At 42.5% G+C, this 19320-nt stretch overlaps 1 protein-coding gene across 1 annotated transcript in view; it reads left to right on the top strand.

The window, feature by feature from the left end:
- The window catches only part of LOC118323258 (F-box/LRR-repeat protein 7-like), a 25440-nt gene extending 6145 nt beyond the window's left edge, over positions 1-19295 (top strand). Inside the window, exons 3-4 of the mRNA XM_035655203.1 lie at positions 15838-16455; positions 17803-19295. Of these exons, the coding sequence (XP_035511096.1) occupies positions 15838-16455; positions 17803-18539 (1355 nt within the window). The 3' untranslated portion in view covers positions 18540-19295. The remainder of the gene's footprint in view (positions 1-15837; positions 16456-17802) is intronic.
- The last annotated feature ends 25 nt before the right edge of the window (positions 19296-19320 follow it).

Here is a 19320-nt window from a genome sequence, read left to right as displayed (position 1 = left end):
GCTTTTTTATGCTTTTATTTGATAGGACAGGTAAAGATAGACGGGAAAGAAGATAAAGATAAAGAGAGAGGGACAACACGCAGCAAAGGGCCGCAGGCTGGAACCGAACCTGCACCACTGCAGCAAGGACTCAACCTACATGGGACACACACTACAAGGCGAGTTACCGTACACCCCCTGCTGTTTTTACTGTTTCAACTGTTGTCACAGTCACAGAGACATCAAAGCCATCATGACTGATCCACATTAAAGGATCTAGCTGTGTAGCAGCTGATTGCAACGCCCACTCCTCACCGTCCCGTTCTAAGCGTGTAGGAGTAACTACGGTGGCTGCAAGAATGACCCAAAATGTGAAAGGCCCTATCTAGATCTAGTGTTTGGTTTGTCCATTCTGGGCTACTGTAGAAACATGGCAGTTTAACATGGTGGCCTCCCTGAAGACAGTCCCTTTCATTTCTACATACAAAAGGCTCATCCTAAGGTAACAAAAACACAATTCTATGCACTAAATCACTAAAACAGTTATACATATTATTTCCCATTTCTGTCAATAGATCCTCCTAAATGTAACCTTTAAGCATTTAGTATAGCAGACTCATTTTTATTAGTTAAACAGCACCTTTTAAATATGTCCTTGCAGTTATCAGTAACATGAATATATAGCATCCCAAAGCTCATTTACTGCATGTCTCACAATGCTGTACAGGTTCGGTGAGTGTGTTAGACTTCCACTGAGCAGGAAATGTTAAAGGAATATGGCTCAGAAGTCAGTAGGGAAAATTAAATCTCAGAACCCAGTGAAGTAATCATGACTCATTGATGTTGATCAAAAACCTTATCAAACCCTCCACACACACATTATGGTCTCTCTCCCTTTGTTCTATGGTCTCTTGTCTTTCTCCGAGTTGACCAGTGACTCACCGCCGGTTTTGCACGCTCATACACATATGTAGTCACCCCGTTCCTCTCATGCATTGTCATCACCAATCTTAAATTTGCTCTGGCATGATGAATGTAGTATTCTTGTGGTTTGGAGCTGCCCACAAGAAAACAAATACCAGCTACAGCCTGTGTTTATAACTGCCACTCATCTGAAGATTTCAAGGTGTTCTCAGAGAGAGGAGGAAAAGGGAGCAGGGAGAGCAGCTCCTCACGAGACATCCGATGTGCTTTTTGGTTTCACGCAAGATGTGTGTCAGTTAGTTTGTTTTAGTGAGGTTAATTCACTGATTAACCTCACTAAATGCAGAGTAAGATGTACCGTCCTCCTGCGAGTGTGCATTAGGACGAGGCAGATCGCTGTTACTCATTCAACTTCCCTGGAAATGCTGACTCACTCGGATCCGTCCATTGAGGAGCTGCTGGAAGTTCACCCAGAGTATTTTGGGGAAATTGATAATTGTCCTGAATGTGTCTGCTTGGAGAACAACCTGTGCAGATAGGAATATATAGTATAGACCATGGCCAGTGGCTTCCCAACCATAATTTCCCTCCTGTGTTATGACTGAAATTGTTATTTTTTTCTCCATGCTAAGTGGGAGTAATTACATGGTCTGGAACCGCCACGGCCACAGGCAAATCCCCCCTCCTTTAAAAGACACACACACATTCACATACACAAATACACACACATGCGTACCGTGTGTGAGTTCATGTACTTACACACACACACAGTGGCAGATCACACAGTTCTTTGCCCACCTTGTCCTGTGGTCCACTAAACTAATCAGGAAGCAGTCTGGGCTGTTTCCCCACCACACACTGGGAGTATTCATATTAGGGTCTTACACAGCATCCTCATGCTGCAGCAATGTCACAGCTGCTGCATTAATATACTTAGTTACTAAGTTAGTTAGTGAGTTCACTGCAATATCAAACATCCAAATATAACTATATATAATTACAAATGTTTTCTAGTAACAGTCACAGTATTATGCATCTACATTACGCAAATTTTCGGAGACATTTTTCAATGGCAGAAGAAAGAAAATGCAATGAAACAAGAAGAAACTTTATCCTGATGATTTTTCCTCATCTCCTAGGCTTCGTCCAAGTAACTGGCTAACGTTACTGGTTTGTCCATGAACATCTAACATCGTCTCCATTTTTATCTTATGAAAAAACGTGTTTTGTGGTTCCCAGTAAAATTGACAAAAGAAAACAGTCAAAGTCATTTTCTATATCACTGACTCATTGAACAAATCCAGACTGACATACCACCCAGTTTCAGCATTCTTCATGTAAGGCGATGCAGTTTTGATTCATTTTAGCCTAAATAAATAAGACATTTTTCTACATAGAGCAGAGACATATAGTTAAAACCAATACCACACAGTTTCTTAAAATTATTACGCTTCAGGTTATGAAAATATCTTTTACATGTAAAGTAGTCAAACTGATATTTAATGCAGTGAACTGTGCTCCACTGTTATGTGTTACATCATTCTCCTTTTGTTTTTAATTATGGCTTGCTTGAAATTATATTTTGGACAACTGAACCATACAACCCCACTTAAAGCCACAATATAACTTTTGACCTGGTGCCCATACATGTCAATTACTTGATAATGGCAAATGTTAAAACACAGTGTAATAGCAGAGAAGAGTCATCAAGTCATGTTAGTTCCACAGCAATATCTATAAGTTAACTAACAATGACATTATCCACCATAAGCTGCTAGTCATACCAGAACAAGTACGGTTGTGTCTGCAAAACCCCTGCAAAAGTGTACCAAATTGAGAAAAAGCACACTGTAATGCTTATAGATTCAGCTTTTCATTTGTAAAAGAAAGATTAAATTATCTTTCAAAAGATACCCAATGTTCCTTAAAGCCTTCCAAACCAGCACCACTGAGAATGAATGGCTGGAAACTGCACCAGTTCTAACCAGAATTGTTTCATTTTTCTACAAATCAAAATTTATGCCACCAGAAAAATCTGAAAGATGCTATAATCATCTCCAATCTCTTCACGTAGTGGCTTAAAAGTCAATAAATCATAATATTGAAATATTGTCCAACACTAATATCAGCATACAGATGGAAAGTAGGCCTGTCCTCCTTCACTGCTCCAATATGTGTTCCCACAAAATCAACTTTAGGAAGTTACACTCATTCTACTTCTGAAAACAAACCGAGGCGGGCAGTCATCTGGCAAGTTTTTGCGACGCGTCTCTGTTTTCATTTATTATTTAGACGAGCTTGTGGTGGCCTGACCCAGTTGAGTTGCTTATTAGCTGCAGACTGAAAGGAACAGTTCTTGGACAGTAAATCCTTCCTGTGGGATGAAACTGAGTATACCCCAGCAGGGGTTACACTGTGACCCTGTCTGGGCCTCAAGGGTTTGCTTTGGCACCGCCGAACTCAGGGTACCTTAGGAATGTGGCTCAGACATGGCAGGAGCTCAACTGACAACACCCTGAGATGTTCGGCCCGCGTGTCGTAACTCTAAAAGACCGGTTTGATCCTCCTGTATCTGCTGGACCCTGTGCCAAGCTTTAGCCACTGATGCAACGCAGACTCAGGGGCGTTGATCATGTCAAAGCAGCCATGCTTATAGGGGTCAGCTCCTTCACCCATTTATAATGGCACCAGGAAGGTAGCTGGGGAAGGGAATGGTGGGAACAATGAACGTGCTGGCTTCCTTTCTGTCTGCCAAGGACCAACAGTGATAACAGTGAGGGGGAAAATCTTACTCTGTCGTTTCACACCAGAAAACACTGTAGTAGAAGATTACACTGTAAATGTCACGATTTGTGCAATTATCAAAAGCAGGATGAGATTTAGATTCTTCCTCCTCACAGATCTTTGTTTCCTTTTTAAAGTCATTATTTACAACCCTAGTGTACAAGCACCTAATGCCAAGATTAGACGACTCAATATCAGGCCAATTTGGACCAGTCAAACATGACAATTTGTCTTCTTTGTCGTAGTGCAAAACATCAAATTCTGCAGGATGCTTTACAAGTCCCTGACATGAAGATTAGCATATTTGAAATAATTTTAAAACATCTACAAGGTGTTCCGTGTCTTCAGTGCACAAATACAAACATATATGATATATACCCATTCAACTTTGCATGTCAAGCTGGTTGCAAAATCAGTCATTTTAACTCAAGCCATGGCCCTGCTTACACCTGGGTGAACCGATCAAAAGCGAACAGCTCTAAGTACAGGTGAGAATGCATTGGGACGCATTGAGATTCAATCACTTAGACAACATTCGGAGGTCTTGTGCCCAGGACCGCCTACTCAACTTAGTTGTTTGAAAGTTTAAAACTGTTGTGTCGTTATATCAAAGACGTCTTTGTGTTGCATTGCAGAGAAATCGACTGGAGTTAGCATGTTAATCCGCTAGCTTCTGCCTGTCCTGTCTCATAATACCTCTTTGTACCTCAAGAGACGGTTGTGAGTCACTGTAGTTTCCAGTCTGCCTTCAGTCCAACATCACCGAGGGGGTTTTCTCGCCTGGTTTGGCTCCTGGCACCCCAGGGCTCACCCGGCCGAACCCCCAGGTCAGGCCTCCAGAGGTGGGTGCTGACGGACTTTTTGATTTTGACATATTTGTTATTCACTAAGGCGTTTTCGTGAGAATATGTAGTGAAATCTCACAATGTACATTTGCTCAAATACAACTTAACTACAACTTTGAGGTACTTGTACTTGTATTTCCATATTATGCAGCTTTATACTCATATATTTTAGTGGGAAATATTGTAGTTTTTACTGCACTACATGTATTTGACAGCTATAGTGACTTGCTCACCACACCCACACAGGTGTTTTCAATCTGACTTTTGACCTAATGTTTTTTTTTATTTGACTTTAAAAAGACAATGATGGAATCACAGACTCTCATATAATAATATCATAGCAATACACACTACTAGTATTGATCAGTCATAGTTAACAGTATTCCCTAGCTGTTGTGAAGGCGCCGGCGGTGCGAGGGTCAGCTGCGCAGTCTAAACAGCCCCTCCAGAAAGCTCCTGTCTCCAACATGTTAATATTTTTGCCCTCCCAAAGGCAACAGATTCCTCACACTCCATCTGTAAACTAACCATACGCGCTGATGACCCATTTACTTGTGTTTACCCAAGCAGATATATAGTGTTTCACTGTTGATTTTTGCCCTGCCAGATACGAAAGAGGCTGCAGTGAGGTGTTTGTGTGTGTTGTTGCCATTGGGACATTTTAACTGCAGAGAGAAGATTTAAGTTATTGTCCCCCACTTATGTTGTAAAAGTAATTTCTATCATTCGTCAGTAGTCTTTACTGCAGTATATCTTTTAAGCCAAACATCTCTGGGCAAACTTTTTAGCTGGTGTGACGAATGTATCTTTTTTTCTAACAACTCAATCCAATTTGTTCTGCTGTGTTGAAAGTTCTCACACAGGCAGTTTGTTAAGATGTTTTTCAAGGGAAATGTTTGGCAGGTAATTGACTATCTTGTTGAGGATTAGAGGAAACATTTTTTTGTAGATTCGCTTTATGCACATAAATCCGCAGCCTGGAGAAGTTTGTAAATGCAGGCCGTGCTGGTGGAAGGAAAAGCCTTTTCACCATTTTGACTTAGGACACAAAGCAGCCGCCTGCAGTTATTTGAGGACCTTTTCAAAAAGCCTATAGCAATTGCAATGTGAGATATCAGTGCTTTACTTCTAATCCTCATTGGAAATTGTCTACGTGAAGAGAGAGAACACAGAGAGGCAAAGAATGCCAAAGCTGTTTTCCCCAGATTTTCTCCATCAGCTGTCCTCGCTCCTCCCCCTTCCTTTTTACCGCTCCAAGGGCCAGGAAATCTGAGCGAAAAAGCACAGAACAAGGCGGCGAAAAGAAAAAGAAAACAAGTGAAAGCAGTTTAGTTGGAGGAGGGGTGGGTGGGGGTGAAGCTAAGGAAAGGCAGTTCAGTGGGCTCCATCTCATAACTCTTCTCTGATTACTGCTCCGTCTTCTCATTCTCTGTCTCAGGGAGGAAGCGCTGGCCCTGTTGTTTTGAATGCGTTTGCCATTTTCTTCAACAGGGTCACATCTTTCAGTTCTACTACAGGAGGATGTTTGACAGGAGTTGGGAAAGACGCCACCTGGCCGAAACGCACGCTTGCTTCCTGTAAGATTTTGGCTCGCGAGCGATGTTTTTACTGTGATACACCTGGGTCTTCGGGCTTTAATGTGGCAGCACGGCTACAGTTGTGAACCAGCTGAACTGACACATTGGACTTCCCCTCCCCTCTTTTCATCCTGTGGTTTGTTTCATTACGTAAGCATGGAAGTGTCAGTTGTGGCTGAAGCTGCAATGGCACAAAAATGAGGGGAAAATCTACACAGTTCTTGAAGGTGTCTTGGTTGGATAAATTGAACCATGTTTTTTGAACAACCAGAGCAACTGAATTACTTTGAACTTTCATGCGAAGGAAAACGATCACTCGAAAGCTTTACTTCATCTTTCGTTGATGGAAAAAACATTCATTTTGGTTGTTCAGGTTGTCCTTTTTCATGACTCAGGTTCCATCTTAGGCCTGGAACATCATACGTCCTTGATAGCCATCACAGACCCTGGAAACTATGGGGACAATGTTAAAAATACAGGCTTTCTGGATGGTAGGCAAACTTCCTTTAAAGTCTTTTGAGGCCCGAAAGTGGCCTAGCAGAATTATTCTGCATGTCGGTGACTATAGCTGACAGGTTGGCCCCTAACACGCTTACCCGAACAGGAACATGCTAGCTCTCTGAGCTTCTCTCTATTTATTTTCTACTATTTACTCCCACTTAGCATTTTGTCAGGATTGTACATAAGTTACTTAGGATGGAAAAAATCTCTCCAAGGTAGCAGAGCTTGTTAGTATATCTAATTTGTTACCGGGACAATAAGTTCATATGGTTTAAAATGCATGCGTATTTTAACTTTCAGACAGTAATAAAGAAACCTGATTTATTCTGACACAGGCAGGCAAACTCATAGTTCTGCACATTTTGTAAATTTAGCTTTCTTGCCAAAAGTGAGATTTGATACCATTTTAATATGGAGGTACAGCCAGCAGCAAATTAGCTTAGCATAATTAAGCAGAGGACTAGACTACTTAGTCTAGTTAGACAGGCTAGGTTGCAACCTGCTTAGTAGAGGCTCTACATTGCACAAATAAACAAGTTGTATGTTGTTTACAGAAAATTTAAAAGGACAAATTGTAGAATTACGGGTCACTTTTTTTTACTTTGGACAGAGCCAGGCTAGCCGTTTCTCCCTGCTTCCAGTTGTACAATGTAAGCTTATCACCTGCTGGCAATTCATGGGTTTCATCAGGTCCCTTTCCACAGGTGTATTAATCAAGCACCATGCAGTCTGCATTCATAATCTAGGTGATTGTATACACCTGTGGAAAAGGACCTGATAAAACCCATGAATAGGTTCATATTTATATATATTTATATTACAGAAATGAGCGTGGAATCAATCTTCTCATCAAACTCTCGGAAGTAGCGCAAGTAAGCGTATTCCATATATCTTAAACTATTCCTTTCACTTCATTTAAACACATAAAATAAAAAGATTTCTTTGTCAGACTGTACCCTTTTCTTCAAAAATAGAAGAAATTGAGGAGTTTTCTCTTTCAATAAAGGCTCTTCTACCATTTGATGCAAAATAACCTCTTTCTGGAGTTAAAGTGAACTCTTCTTTTTTTTTTGTCAGGCGTTTATGACCGCAAAAGTTCCAGCACTTCCCTTGTTCTGTTGCTTCAACCACATGAGATCATTACATTTGCTCCTCATCACAACCAAATCAACCGTTTAGGCCAGCGCTCGCTTTTTTTCCATTCCTGTCTGATGTGCACTTCTTCTTGGTGCTGTGCGTGGCCAACGTTACCCTGCTCAGCCATTTAACATGACTGTCACTCCACACCCTAACCCTCCTCTCACACTGCTGCCAAACCGGATAAACTGTACAGAATGGCATGTCATGCACATGATTCTTATACTCGCCCAATCTTTGACATCCTGATTTAACAACCTGTAAAAAAAAATTACATCATCTTGAATTTCAGTGATTCGCCAAAGGCCAGATCCATTTTGCATGGTGCCAAATTGCTTTTGGATCTGAACTGTCATCTCTATTCTGGAAAAATCTGTGCCGTGATGAATAGACCGACACAAGTGCTCATTTTCTGAAGGAGTGCCTTTGAGCAGATCACGTCCTCAAATGTGGCTTTAAGATATCCGAGCGTCTGCTGTCCTCCTCAGCTGAGGATTTATAAAGTGACGAGGGCAGAGTGGGGAGACGTTTGTGTCTTTTGAACTGACAGAAGGGCTTTAAGAGGCGGAAAACTCCCTTGAGGAAATTAGTCGTGTTGTGGGGAAAGATTGTTGGCGTATGTATGGCCGAATCTGCTGCTGCTGCGCGAGCTCCGAAAATGAATCTCGAGACTGAGTGAGTGTGAGAATAGCTGCAGTCCAGAAGTACTGGAGTTGTGGGGGTTGTGTGGAGCTAAGGAGTCTGTTTCCTGTCCAAGTGTGCACATTGTAAAGGAACCAGCGGGCCCTATTGTCTTTCAGGTTGTCCAGTGACGTAAGACCTTCCTGTAGTGAAGGCTTTGCTGATAGCCCGGCCGCCACACTGTACGCTAATATCAACTTCCATGTATTCAATAAAACCCAAGACAGACAGATGTTTTTTATCCCAGGAGTTCTTTCTCTCTCTCTCTCAGTCGGATGTTTCCCTTTAAAAAACTGGAGCATGTAACCGTTTAGTGCTGATAAATCAATTGTGCTTTTGATTCTCTTTCTTTTACTGCCTGGTTGTTTTTTATTAGCCGATACTTCATTCTTTCTTACACTTCACCCCTCTTGTATCGGATTTGATTTCATCACTTAAGAGTAGAAAATGAGAATCTCTTGATTCACAACACCACCCCGTCCCGGTCTTGGCAGGGAGGAGCACAGTGAAGCTTGCAGAGCAGGAACATGTCACAGGGCTAATGGCATTGAGGTAATGGATTGGTCTGCTCTGCCAGATGCAGCAGTAATAATCCTGCAAGCTCCAGACAGGGTCTTAGCAGAGCTTCACAGCACTGCAAGATCCTGAAAAGAATCCCTATAGCTTTAGTTTATGACCAGGCTGCGTCAAAGTCTGGATTGACCCTGCCTGTGCACTTGTCTCTGTCTCTGGTAAAGTCTGCAGACTCTTTTGCCAATTTATCTTCCCTCTTTCTTTCCCTCTTGCCCCTATTTTCTTTTAGAGGCCCTGAAATCTGTTTTTGTGCGATTCTTTTTTTTTTTTCAAGTTCATCAGGTTTTTGTCATTAAGGCGACATCACTCCGAACATCCAGCTGCGGCCTCTTCATCACGCAGGCGGGTTTTTTTTGTCTTTTCAGTGATCACTTCGATTGATTTACATTAAACTTCTGGTTTCAAAGCACGATCCAGATGTGTCTCAGAAGTAAGGCTAAGTTGATGTTAATAGGATCCTGCTGCAGCACTGCTGTGGATCAGCATAGATTTGGGTATTAGTGGCAAATGATTTCAGCCAAGTATGCCTTGCTGTGGCTATATGCACATTCAAAATGCATGAGTTTCTCTTTCATTTCACCACTGTTCCGTTGTTCTTTGTCCAGGGTAAAGACCAGATGTTCCACTGTTTCTCCTTTGATTTCCTAAACCAAACTGAATCTTCCACCATGTGCACTTACACTCCCTTCAAGAGCAGTTTAACAGCTGCATGGTATTTGTTCTGTTAATGATAGGTTTGCACTGATACAGAGATATAAAACACAACACCACTGCTTGATTTATACAGATTTCAGCTGTAACGGAGAGTTACAAGAACGTTTATTCTTACTTACTTCTTACTACTTATATTCGAGCTTTCGGTTGTATCAGGTGGTCTTTATTAACGGATAGAGTTTTTCGTTGACACGCAAGCTCATCAGCTGTTATGATTATCATCCATAGCACGTCAAGGACTTCTCATGTCTGTTGCCTTTTAATTTAAGCATGAAGTCCATTTTTGTCCTTGGAAACTGTAGTGGGATTAAGTCAAGGGCCACTCACATGCGATACAGTTGAAAGTTGAAAGAACTATTGGTTATATAATTGAGAATTTTGACTTAAAGAGTTTTTGTTTCGTAAAATTAGTTTGACTCTTTAAGTTATATACAGTACAGCAATATTAGTAGTCATACCAGAAGTAGTAGTGTTTCATTTTTTAAAGAAAGTTAATTTTATGAGGTGTGTGCACTTCAGAGAAAAATTCTCAGCTTTTTCAGAAATGATATTATACTTTTTGCGCTTGATGAACTGTGTTTGTTCCTTATTTTTAAACATTTTTGCGTTCACACTTTTTATGTCTGACCTCCACAGCTCTTCATTTAGACAGTGTCTGCATGGCTGGCTTTGAAACAATATGTTTTCTTACTGTAGAGCCGGGACTGCGTGTCTAATTGCTAAGATTCCTTGCAAATGTCTGTTGTGTGAGAATATGGGAAAATGTGGATTGCAAATGCATCAGAAAAAAGGTTTGGACACCAAAAAAAACAAAAAAAAACTAGTAGAGGTTCTTCAGATGCTAAAAGGAAAAAATAATATCATATCCAGAAGTGACACATGCATGAAAATGTGTATGAAAAGTGAATACTTTGGTCATAAGATCATTGTCAGCAACTTGAACAGTTGTTATTGTGTGCACAGCATCGATTGCTAATGGTGATTGGATAAACAGATGCCGTGCTAAGCTAGAAAAAAAAACAGATAGATAACACCTGGGTGTCCTTAAAGAGACCCAGGTGCTATCTATCCAAAATCCACTAACAAACTGTGAATCTGTCTTCATTTAACTTCTCTCACCAGCTGTGTGTGGAAGTGTGACTCTGAGGGAATGGTAAGGAAGGGGGGGGTAGTAGTCTAATTAGTAGCACTGTGTTTCTCCCCGGGATTGGAGCACTCTTATGATCAGTGACACATGTAATTACACAATTTGGAAGTGGCTCCTTAGCCAGTGGCAGAAGAGTTTGTCTCCTGCGTGCAGATTCATCACAATAGTTTGGATTTGGCCAATAAAAAAATAAAAAAAAAGCCTCATTCATCCATCAAAACTAATGACTCAAGAAATGCGTCTGCACACGGCCCTGTGGAAAATCTGATCTGCTGGATGTTGATGCACTTTTTGCATCAGAAAGACTAGATCTTTTTGTACTGATGTCACAGGACTGATATTGGAATTCAGATATGTAACCCTAAATAGATGAGATTACATCATTACTATTCTTATTATTTAATGAAAACAATTGAATAGAACAGTTGGCAAAAAATATACAGATTTCCACTTGCTTGTCTAACTCTGTGTTGCATAGTGTGTGGTTCCCGGCATGCTGGATAAATCCACAATCACTAGGTATTAACTTAGGAATCTTGCAATACTTGCAGTGTACTTGAATAAACAGAAAAAAAAAAACCTGCACCACTATTGTCATGAAATATTTGGACAGGTGTGTGAAATTCGAAATAGATGAGGTGTTTATAATGACCTCAGACCATTAAATCCTTTGTATTAAGCTAAAGAACGCGGGCCAAGATAAACTAGATGACCTCAAGGAAATAATCCAACAAATTTAAAGTTGAACTAATAATAGGCAGACCACCCACCAGAATGTGATGGATTAAACCCAAACTGAGGTCAACTGTATCCCACAAGAATGATTAAATCCCAACGTCCTCCTATAAGATGAACTAGCTAAACTATGATTGATTAGTTTGATTAACACGCAGCGCCGGTTAGACAGCAGCGCTTGCTCGAACCTGGACGCGAGTGAGAATTTGAAGGCACACGAGAGGGATTTTTTAAAGTAGCCGTGAATCGGTGGACATGTTCCCGAGAGGACGAGTCTGTGGATGTCATCAGAGGCCGGACGGGGAGGCAAACTGGCCCAAGGTCTGGAATACCGATCTGCAGGACAGTCATAAGGACGGTGTCACTGCCCAGTTGTCTGTCCCTGCACACAAATCCACATGACAAGCAGGATGCTGTCCATTTGTCATGAAGATGCTGACATACACTGTGTGGAAGCAGCTGACTGTCGGACCTGAAGCCTCCATTAACCAACACGGTTCAATCTGCATGAGCGGGACTAGAACTGAAGAAAGTTATTACAAAGTTATCACAGTGTTGATAAAGTTATACCAGTGTACAGGAATCATAGCTGGATATCAGATAGTGAAAATATCTAAAGGTGACTCAAGTCTTGGACTGTTCTTGACCACAATTGGACCCTGAAAATAAGGAGCCACAGGAACTCAACTCAGAAACAAAATCAAGTGCCAAAAGTCAATTTCAGCCATTCCTGTTTATACTCCATGCGATCTGAAAAACCAAGATTAGAGAAATTAGACTGCTGAAGGATTAAAAAGTGACGGCTTTGTGTGAGCCGCAGTTTTGGCACTCGCCGAGACAACAATACTAGAGTAATTGTGGCCTCTCCTGCAAAATATCGAGAATCTGATGAGTGGCTTTTTTTCCATTGTTTTGTACATAACCACATTGAAAGAATTAGCCAATTAAGTTTAGCTACTCCCGCTAGCTTTCTCTGTTTGTCTCTCTTTATCTTGCTCTTAGTTAGCCTTATTGGGAATTCAGCTCCATAACTCTCCTTATTTTCATACTAGTGACAGCCACGCCTTGCTCACAGTCTGAATTACTTTAATACACTTAGGGCTTGTCTTTTCCCACCTTATTTCTCTCCAGTAGTTCCCAGATCATCAGAAGGTACTTAAACATGGACTGTTTTAGGGGTTTTGGGGATCTACAAACCAGGGAAAGTTAAAATGCAGGACAATTTGGTTCCTAGAAAAGTTCTTGTGCTACTAAAGGGCCATGTGGAGTTCTTGTTATTGTGTCCAAGACATTGTTATGGTCAGAACTAAAGTGAAATACCTGACCAAAATGGATTAATTGTCTTTTTTCCCCCATGCAGCGTAAATTGCGTCATCACTCTCTACAGTTCTGTCAACAAGTCAACAACATCCATAAATTCTACAAGATCAGGAACTTTGAGGAACTACAGCCCAGAAACACTGGTTTAGTGGAAAGGGGCCAGTTGGTGTTTTGTTGTTGTGTTAACTGCATTTTAATACTAACAACATAAATTTAATCTTTTGTGGTACGTTCCCAAAAAAGTTTCTGAGTTCTTGGAACCTTTGTTGGAGTAAAATAATATTAGGCACATAAGTAAAAGCCTTTAATCAGGACATCAGGATATATTGCCTTTTGGAATAATAGTCTTAACTCAAGAACAGTTTCAACACTTTGTAAATGTTTTGAAAGATGATAACGCCTCATTTCATGCACATAAAGCCTGCGGACTCGTAGTTGGACAGCTGGAAGTGACATCATACACGTGACTACTTGAAATGCTTTTAGCGATGACCATCAATCCAACTGAACTCCTCGAGACTGGACAAGACAAATTGGAGGGGGGATGGGGAGCCACAGATAGCATCAGAAAAAGAGCGCTCGAGTGTCCCAGTGTGATGGGTCAATCCCGGGGATCAGATCCGACGCCCCGGCTTGCGAGGCCGAGGGGCTCCGCCGTCTCACGCCACGGTGATGGAATCCAGCCACCGCTTCTCACAGCTGCGGCTTCAGGCGTGGCGGCAATCAGTGCACATCTGTCAGGAGAGCCTCAGTGTTTACACAGGGCTAACTGTACATTGTCAGCTCCAGCACCAATATCCTCAGCTGGTCGCTTTGAAGCCACAGAGTTCATCTGATGGACAGTCCCTGTGACTGCTGCGCAAATGCCGGGAAGATAAATGTGACACATTTTTTCCCCAACATCCAAAAACATGATAACAAGATCCATGGAAAGTCCTTTTCATTAATGATAAAAGCCGGTGTGGTTATGGCACCATCGCCATGAACCCTGCACTTTTTGACCCATTTTCTTGGCTTTCTGTCTATTTCTCTTGTTCCCACAAATATAATGTGGCATTATGTCATTTCCAGGATGGATGCAGTGAAGATTAATGGGAGAAATGAATTTCAGTGATCTGAAACAGCAACGGTAAAGATCAGGATTTGGTATGAAACACAACACTGCGGAGTCTTACTAATAGAGGAAGTGAGACTAGTGTCCAGAGTGCCCTGTAGCCACAAAGCATATTATGTTTTAAAGGGGCCATTCCACCAATCTAACACATCAGCATCGGTTTACTGGATAAAGGGGAACTCCACCAATTTTACACATCAAAGTCTGTTTACCGTTCTTGGTAAAGCACTACTGCATATTTAGAAAAGAAGTTGTATACAGCCCTTTGTGGCTCCAGGGGAGCTGTGTGAAGTCTGTCAAATTGCCTCATGTGATGTCACCTGAGTCATCGACGGTTGGGTCTGAAGACTGCAAGTTTGAAGATGAAAAAAATCTGGGGATGTGGAAAAGTGAGCTTCCCAGACCTCTGTAGCCCGCTCCTCATCTCTGCTTGAGGCTAGTGTCTCGAGGCTACATCAGCCGCTATTAGCATAACACATCTCAGTCTCCGACTTGTTGGTCCAATTGCAATGTGGGTGGCGTAGGCTGCTGAATCTGTGCTATGCTAAATGCTAAAAAGTACTCTTCTGAGGAGAGTCCTACTCAGCCTGTGAAAACAGCTGTATAATGTCTTCTTTGGCTCTGAAGGGAGATTTGACGAGTCTTGAGAAAATAACCCCGGGGTTATCTCAGCTTGGGCTTGGAGACGATGGTTTCTTCACAAAAAGCTTGCATTAAAAACTGAGGGCATGGAGTTCAGAAGATGTTGGCATCTACCAGACAGGGAGGATCTAATAAAAAGATGTTATAGGTTGCATTATTGGAACTGTAGGAGCTTATGTTTTTGTTATGTGACCCCACTAAGGCTAGAGTATTTATTATAATAGTATTCCCTGTGAACCAAATGTACTTAATAAATAAAATTGCCTGTATATGTCAGCCTCTCATGCTTCAGTTTTGACCATTTTGTTTTCCGTCTATCTCATGTGAATTCCCCGACCTTATGGAAGTACAACACAAAATTACTGTAGTACCCTTTTAAAATGCTAAGCTAGTTAGTTATTGCATGGAAACTCTTTGCTTCGCGGTAGCTCACTAACGGGATCACCATTAGCTGCTCTCTCCATGACAGAATGGTCATTGAGGGCATGTTTTTTTTTTTTTTTTATATTGTGAAAAAGTCATTCTGGGAAATATTGGAAATTAAAAGTGCATGAGTCACATTTAAGTACAGCGTTAAATCACAGTTTTCATTGCAAAGTTATTCCTGGAAAGAACTGAACCTCACGATGATATTAAAAAAAATATTTCTTAAGGTGGATTTGTCTTTTAATTGAAGCTGCAGTCTACTCCACATTCAAGGACGGCGCTGAAAATGAAGGGCCGAATCTAAGTTGAAAAGTTTGACATTTGTGAGACCTTTATTCTTTTCGTGAAAACATGAAAAGACTGCTTTTTGTCCCCCAAATGACCAGGTCAACATGTCAACTGTTAAATCGTGTTAAAGGCGTGTTCTGTGTGAGAAAAGAGGTTTTGGGACCTCTCGGAAGATAAAACTGATGGGTCCCAAGATGATAAACATAGTTGGAAATAAGAAAACTAAAACAAAAGAACCCAGACCAACATAGTTCTATCTCTTCAGAGCTCATAGACCTTTGAAATGAGCCCAAAAAATTGTGAGTGACTGTAATTAGAGTTTCTAAAAAAGGGGATTTAACTGAACCTAAAAGGGAGAGATTTTCTTTTTCTAGAACCTTTTTTTTTTTGTCTTCAGACACTAATTCTGTCCCACCATTTTCATTCCTTCCACATTCTCCTTTTATTCAGGTTTAGACTCCAGCACACGGACTCTGAGCACCCCCAGCCCTGGTCTTATCCTTCCATCCAAGTCCTCCTCTCTCTCCTCACCAGCCCTCTCCAGTAACGGCCATGAGTCCAACTCCTCTTCCTCCTCCTCCGCCCCCGCCGAGACCGTCGCCGTGGTCCACCCTCAACCTGGCACTCACACGCGCTCCCGCCAGTCGAAGAGCCACCACCACGCACCCATCGACCTCCTCCCCGACCACACCCTCCTGCAGATCTTCTCACATCTCCCCACCAACCAGCTGTGCCGCTGCGCACGCGTGTGCCGCCGCTGGTACAACCTGGCGTGGGACCCGAGGCTGTGGAGCACCGTCCGGCTAACGGGGGAGCTGCTCCATGCCGACCGCGCCATCAGGGTTCTGACCCACCGGCTGTGCCAGGACACCCCGAATGTGTGTCTGACCCTGGAGACGGTGATGGTGAACGGCTGCAAAAGGCTCACCGACCGAGGGCTGCATGTGGTGGCTCAGTGCTGCCCGGAGCTACGTCGCCTGGAGGTCGCCGGCTGTTACAACATCTCTAACGATGCTGTGTTTGAGGTGGTGTCCCGCTGCCCCAACCTGGAACACCTGAACCTCTCAGGTAAAAAAGAAATACACTTGTCATACTCTATAACAAGAAATCAAAGCCATCTTCTCTCGATTGGTGGCTAATGGTAGGCTCATTCGGTTTTATTGAGGAGTGTCTGCTACCCTACATCACGCACGTGTGGCTTTACCTCAAAGAATTCCTCCCCTCAGTCGCTCTCATTTCTAGTGAAGCTGGGAAAATCATTAGAGGAGCAGGAGAAGCTCTGCCAACCTTAAGCTCCCATGTGGGAGAAGAAAGGCTTTCTTTAGCTGAAAGCAGAACTTACCTCGACGTGAGTAAGGAGAGCGGTCTGCTGCTTTCATTAAGGAAGCGACACAAATAACATAGAGTTGGACAGAACTCTGGTGGCAGAGCAAAGTCTGTGCCATTAGCATCAGGAAGTAAGCCCTTTGTTGTAAAAATAGCCTTTTTAAAAAAACTGCTGGCTTTAATTTGAAAGGCACAGAATAATCAAATCGAGTCTCTTAACCGCTAAGAACATCGGCTTTTGATTTTTTCCCCCAGGAAAACTGATCACAATTTGGTTTTCATTGTTTCATGTTTGCACTCAAACATTTTCATTGCTTCTAGTTGCATGCATGTAGTCAGGTGCAGCAGGTTTTACTCTGGCGCCCTCGAGTGGTAACTCACAATTGCTATTAGCATTCAGAAGTGAAATTATCTTATATACCACATTATACCACAAAAAAAATTTTTTTGTCTTAAAACAGTACTCACATGCCCGTATGGACAATGAAATGAAACTGTTTATGCTTGCTCTCATCATTCCTCCTGTTCATACCGGCCACCAAGAAATCCCTTCTTAATGTACTTTTAAAAGTGATGGGGGAGAAAATCCACTGTCTGTGTCTAATGAAAAATGTTTTTATCAGGCTGAAAGTTTTTCTTTTTTTTGTTAAGTAACTCTGTATTTCCCCAGAAAGTTTTTTTCCTGAGCTGTGGTGGAGTGACTGATCCAAAGAGGGAATTTTGTACTAAAAATACTTCATTCAGCCAACTCAGACTGCTAAAGCCTCAACTTACTTTCAGTTAAACCATGGAATGTACTGACAGGTGACAAATTAAAGGAAAAACCAACACGAAGTCAGGCCCCCACAACCAAACAGAGCCACCCTCACTGTAGGGGTCAAGCATTCGGGCCTTCTCTTCTCTTCTCTTCTCTTGAATTCATTACCACTGTGGATCATTTACGTTAGAAGCACATTATGAAAGGCTGTCTTAAGGGCTAGTATTATAAACAGGAGGCATGATGAGCAGAATCTGGGTTGTTTTAAGACCTTATCCTCTAAATAAGAACATCTACTTTTGGATGGTAACCGCTGCTTCCTCTTCCTCCAGGCTGTTCCAAGGTGACATGTATCAGCCTCACCCAGGAGGCCTCGCTCCAGCTGTCCCCCCTACACGGCCAGCAGATCTCCATTCACTACCTGGACATGACCGATTGTTTTTCCCTCGAGGATGAAGGCTTGCGAACTATCGCCTCCCACTGCCCCCGCCTAACACATCTGTATTTGCGCCGCTGCACCAGACTGACGGATGAAGCCTTGCGCCACCTGGCTCTCCACTGCCCATCGATACGGGAGCTTAGTCTCAGTGACTGCCGCTTGGTAGGGGATTTCGGCCTGCGCGAAGTCGCCCGCCTGGAGGGCTGCCTGCGCTACTTGAGCGTGGCCCACTGCACCCGCATAACTGACGTGGGCATGCGCTACGTGGCTCGCTACTGCCCGAGACTGCGCTACTTGAACGCGAGGGGTTGCGAGGGGCTGACGGATCACGGTCTGAGCCACTTGGCCAGGAGCTGCCCCAAACTTAAGTCTCTGGATGTGGGTAAGTGCCCGCTGGTGTCGGACAGCGGGCTGGAGCAGCTGGCTATGTACTGCCAAGGCCTGAGGCGAGTGAGTCTCAGAGCCTGCGAGAGTGTGACGGGCAGAGGGCTCAAAGCTCTGGCAGCCAACTGCTGCGAGCTGCAGCTTCTCAACGTGCAGGACTGCGAGGTGTCGCCAGAGGCTCTGCGGTTTGTCAGACGCCACTGCCGGCGCTGTGTCATCGAGCACACAAACCCCGCTTTCTACTGAGGCGAGGGAGTTCTTGGACTGGTCCTCTGACAAGTGGATGTTCTAATATTCCTGCAGTGGAGTTGGCAGAGCTCAGCGGCCGATGTGTCAGAATTGGTTGAAAACAGGTGTGCAATACTGGCCAGAATTTGTCTCTTTAAATCCGCTTGGTGGCTGTTAATGCTGTCCTTTGAAAAAAAAAAAAAAATACTTCCGTAGAATGTATTTAACATATTTATCTGTAAAAAGGCAGAGAAGTGCAGTATTTCAGTTTAGTACTTTTTCTTTTCAACATCACAATGTAACAACATGCTACAACACTGAGAACTGGGTACAGTTGTGTTACCATTTAAAAAGCATTGTTATATATTTTATTGTAAAGGTCACCACCTTAAGGCCCTGAAACATAACCATACCACCATAACCATACATTACTGCATCTATTTATAAACAGCAAGTATCTTCAGACTAAACCACTAAGAATGTAGCTATAAAGCAGCAACTAAAGCAGATCTGGTGATTTCGAATATTTCTCAGTTTCACTTTCTTTATGTTGTGTGCATATGCACTTTACGCAACTGTGCTGACAATCACTTCAACTGAGCTCAAAGTGTCATCATTATGTCAACTGATTTGCTGTAAATTAAACGTTACTATTAGCCAGAGGTTGTTTTTTTTTTAGTGCCGAATAGAAACAAACTGTTATGGGAACAGTGTTGAAAATAAACAAGAACACATTGCTGCTATAACTGTGCCAATAAATTTCTTCAAAATCCGCCTCCACAACTGCGAGTGTTTTACT

The sequence above is a fragment of the Morone saxatilis genome, unplaced genomic scaffold (assembly GCF_004916995.1).
Source record: "Morone saxatilis isolate NCDOM2014 unplaced genomic scaffold, NCSU_SB_2.0 Contig0, whole genome shotgun sequence".
Classification (NCBI taxonomy): domain Eukaryota; kingdom Metazoa; phylum Chordata; class Actinopteri; family Moronidae; genus Morone; species Morone saxatilis.
Note: the sequence above shows the minus strand (reverse complement) of the source record. Positions and strands in the feature narration are given on the sequence as shown.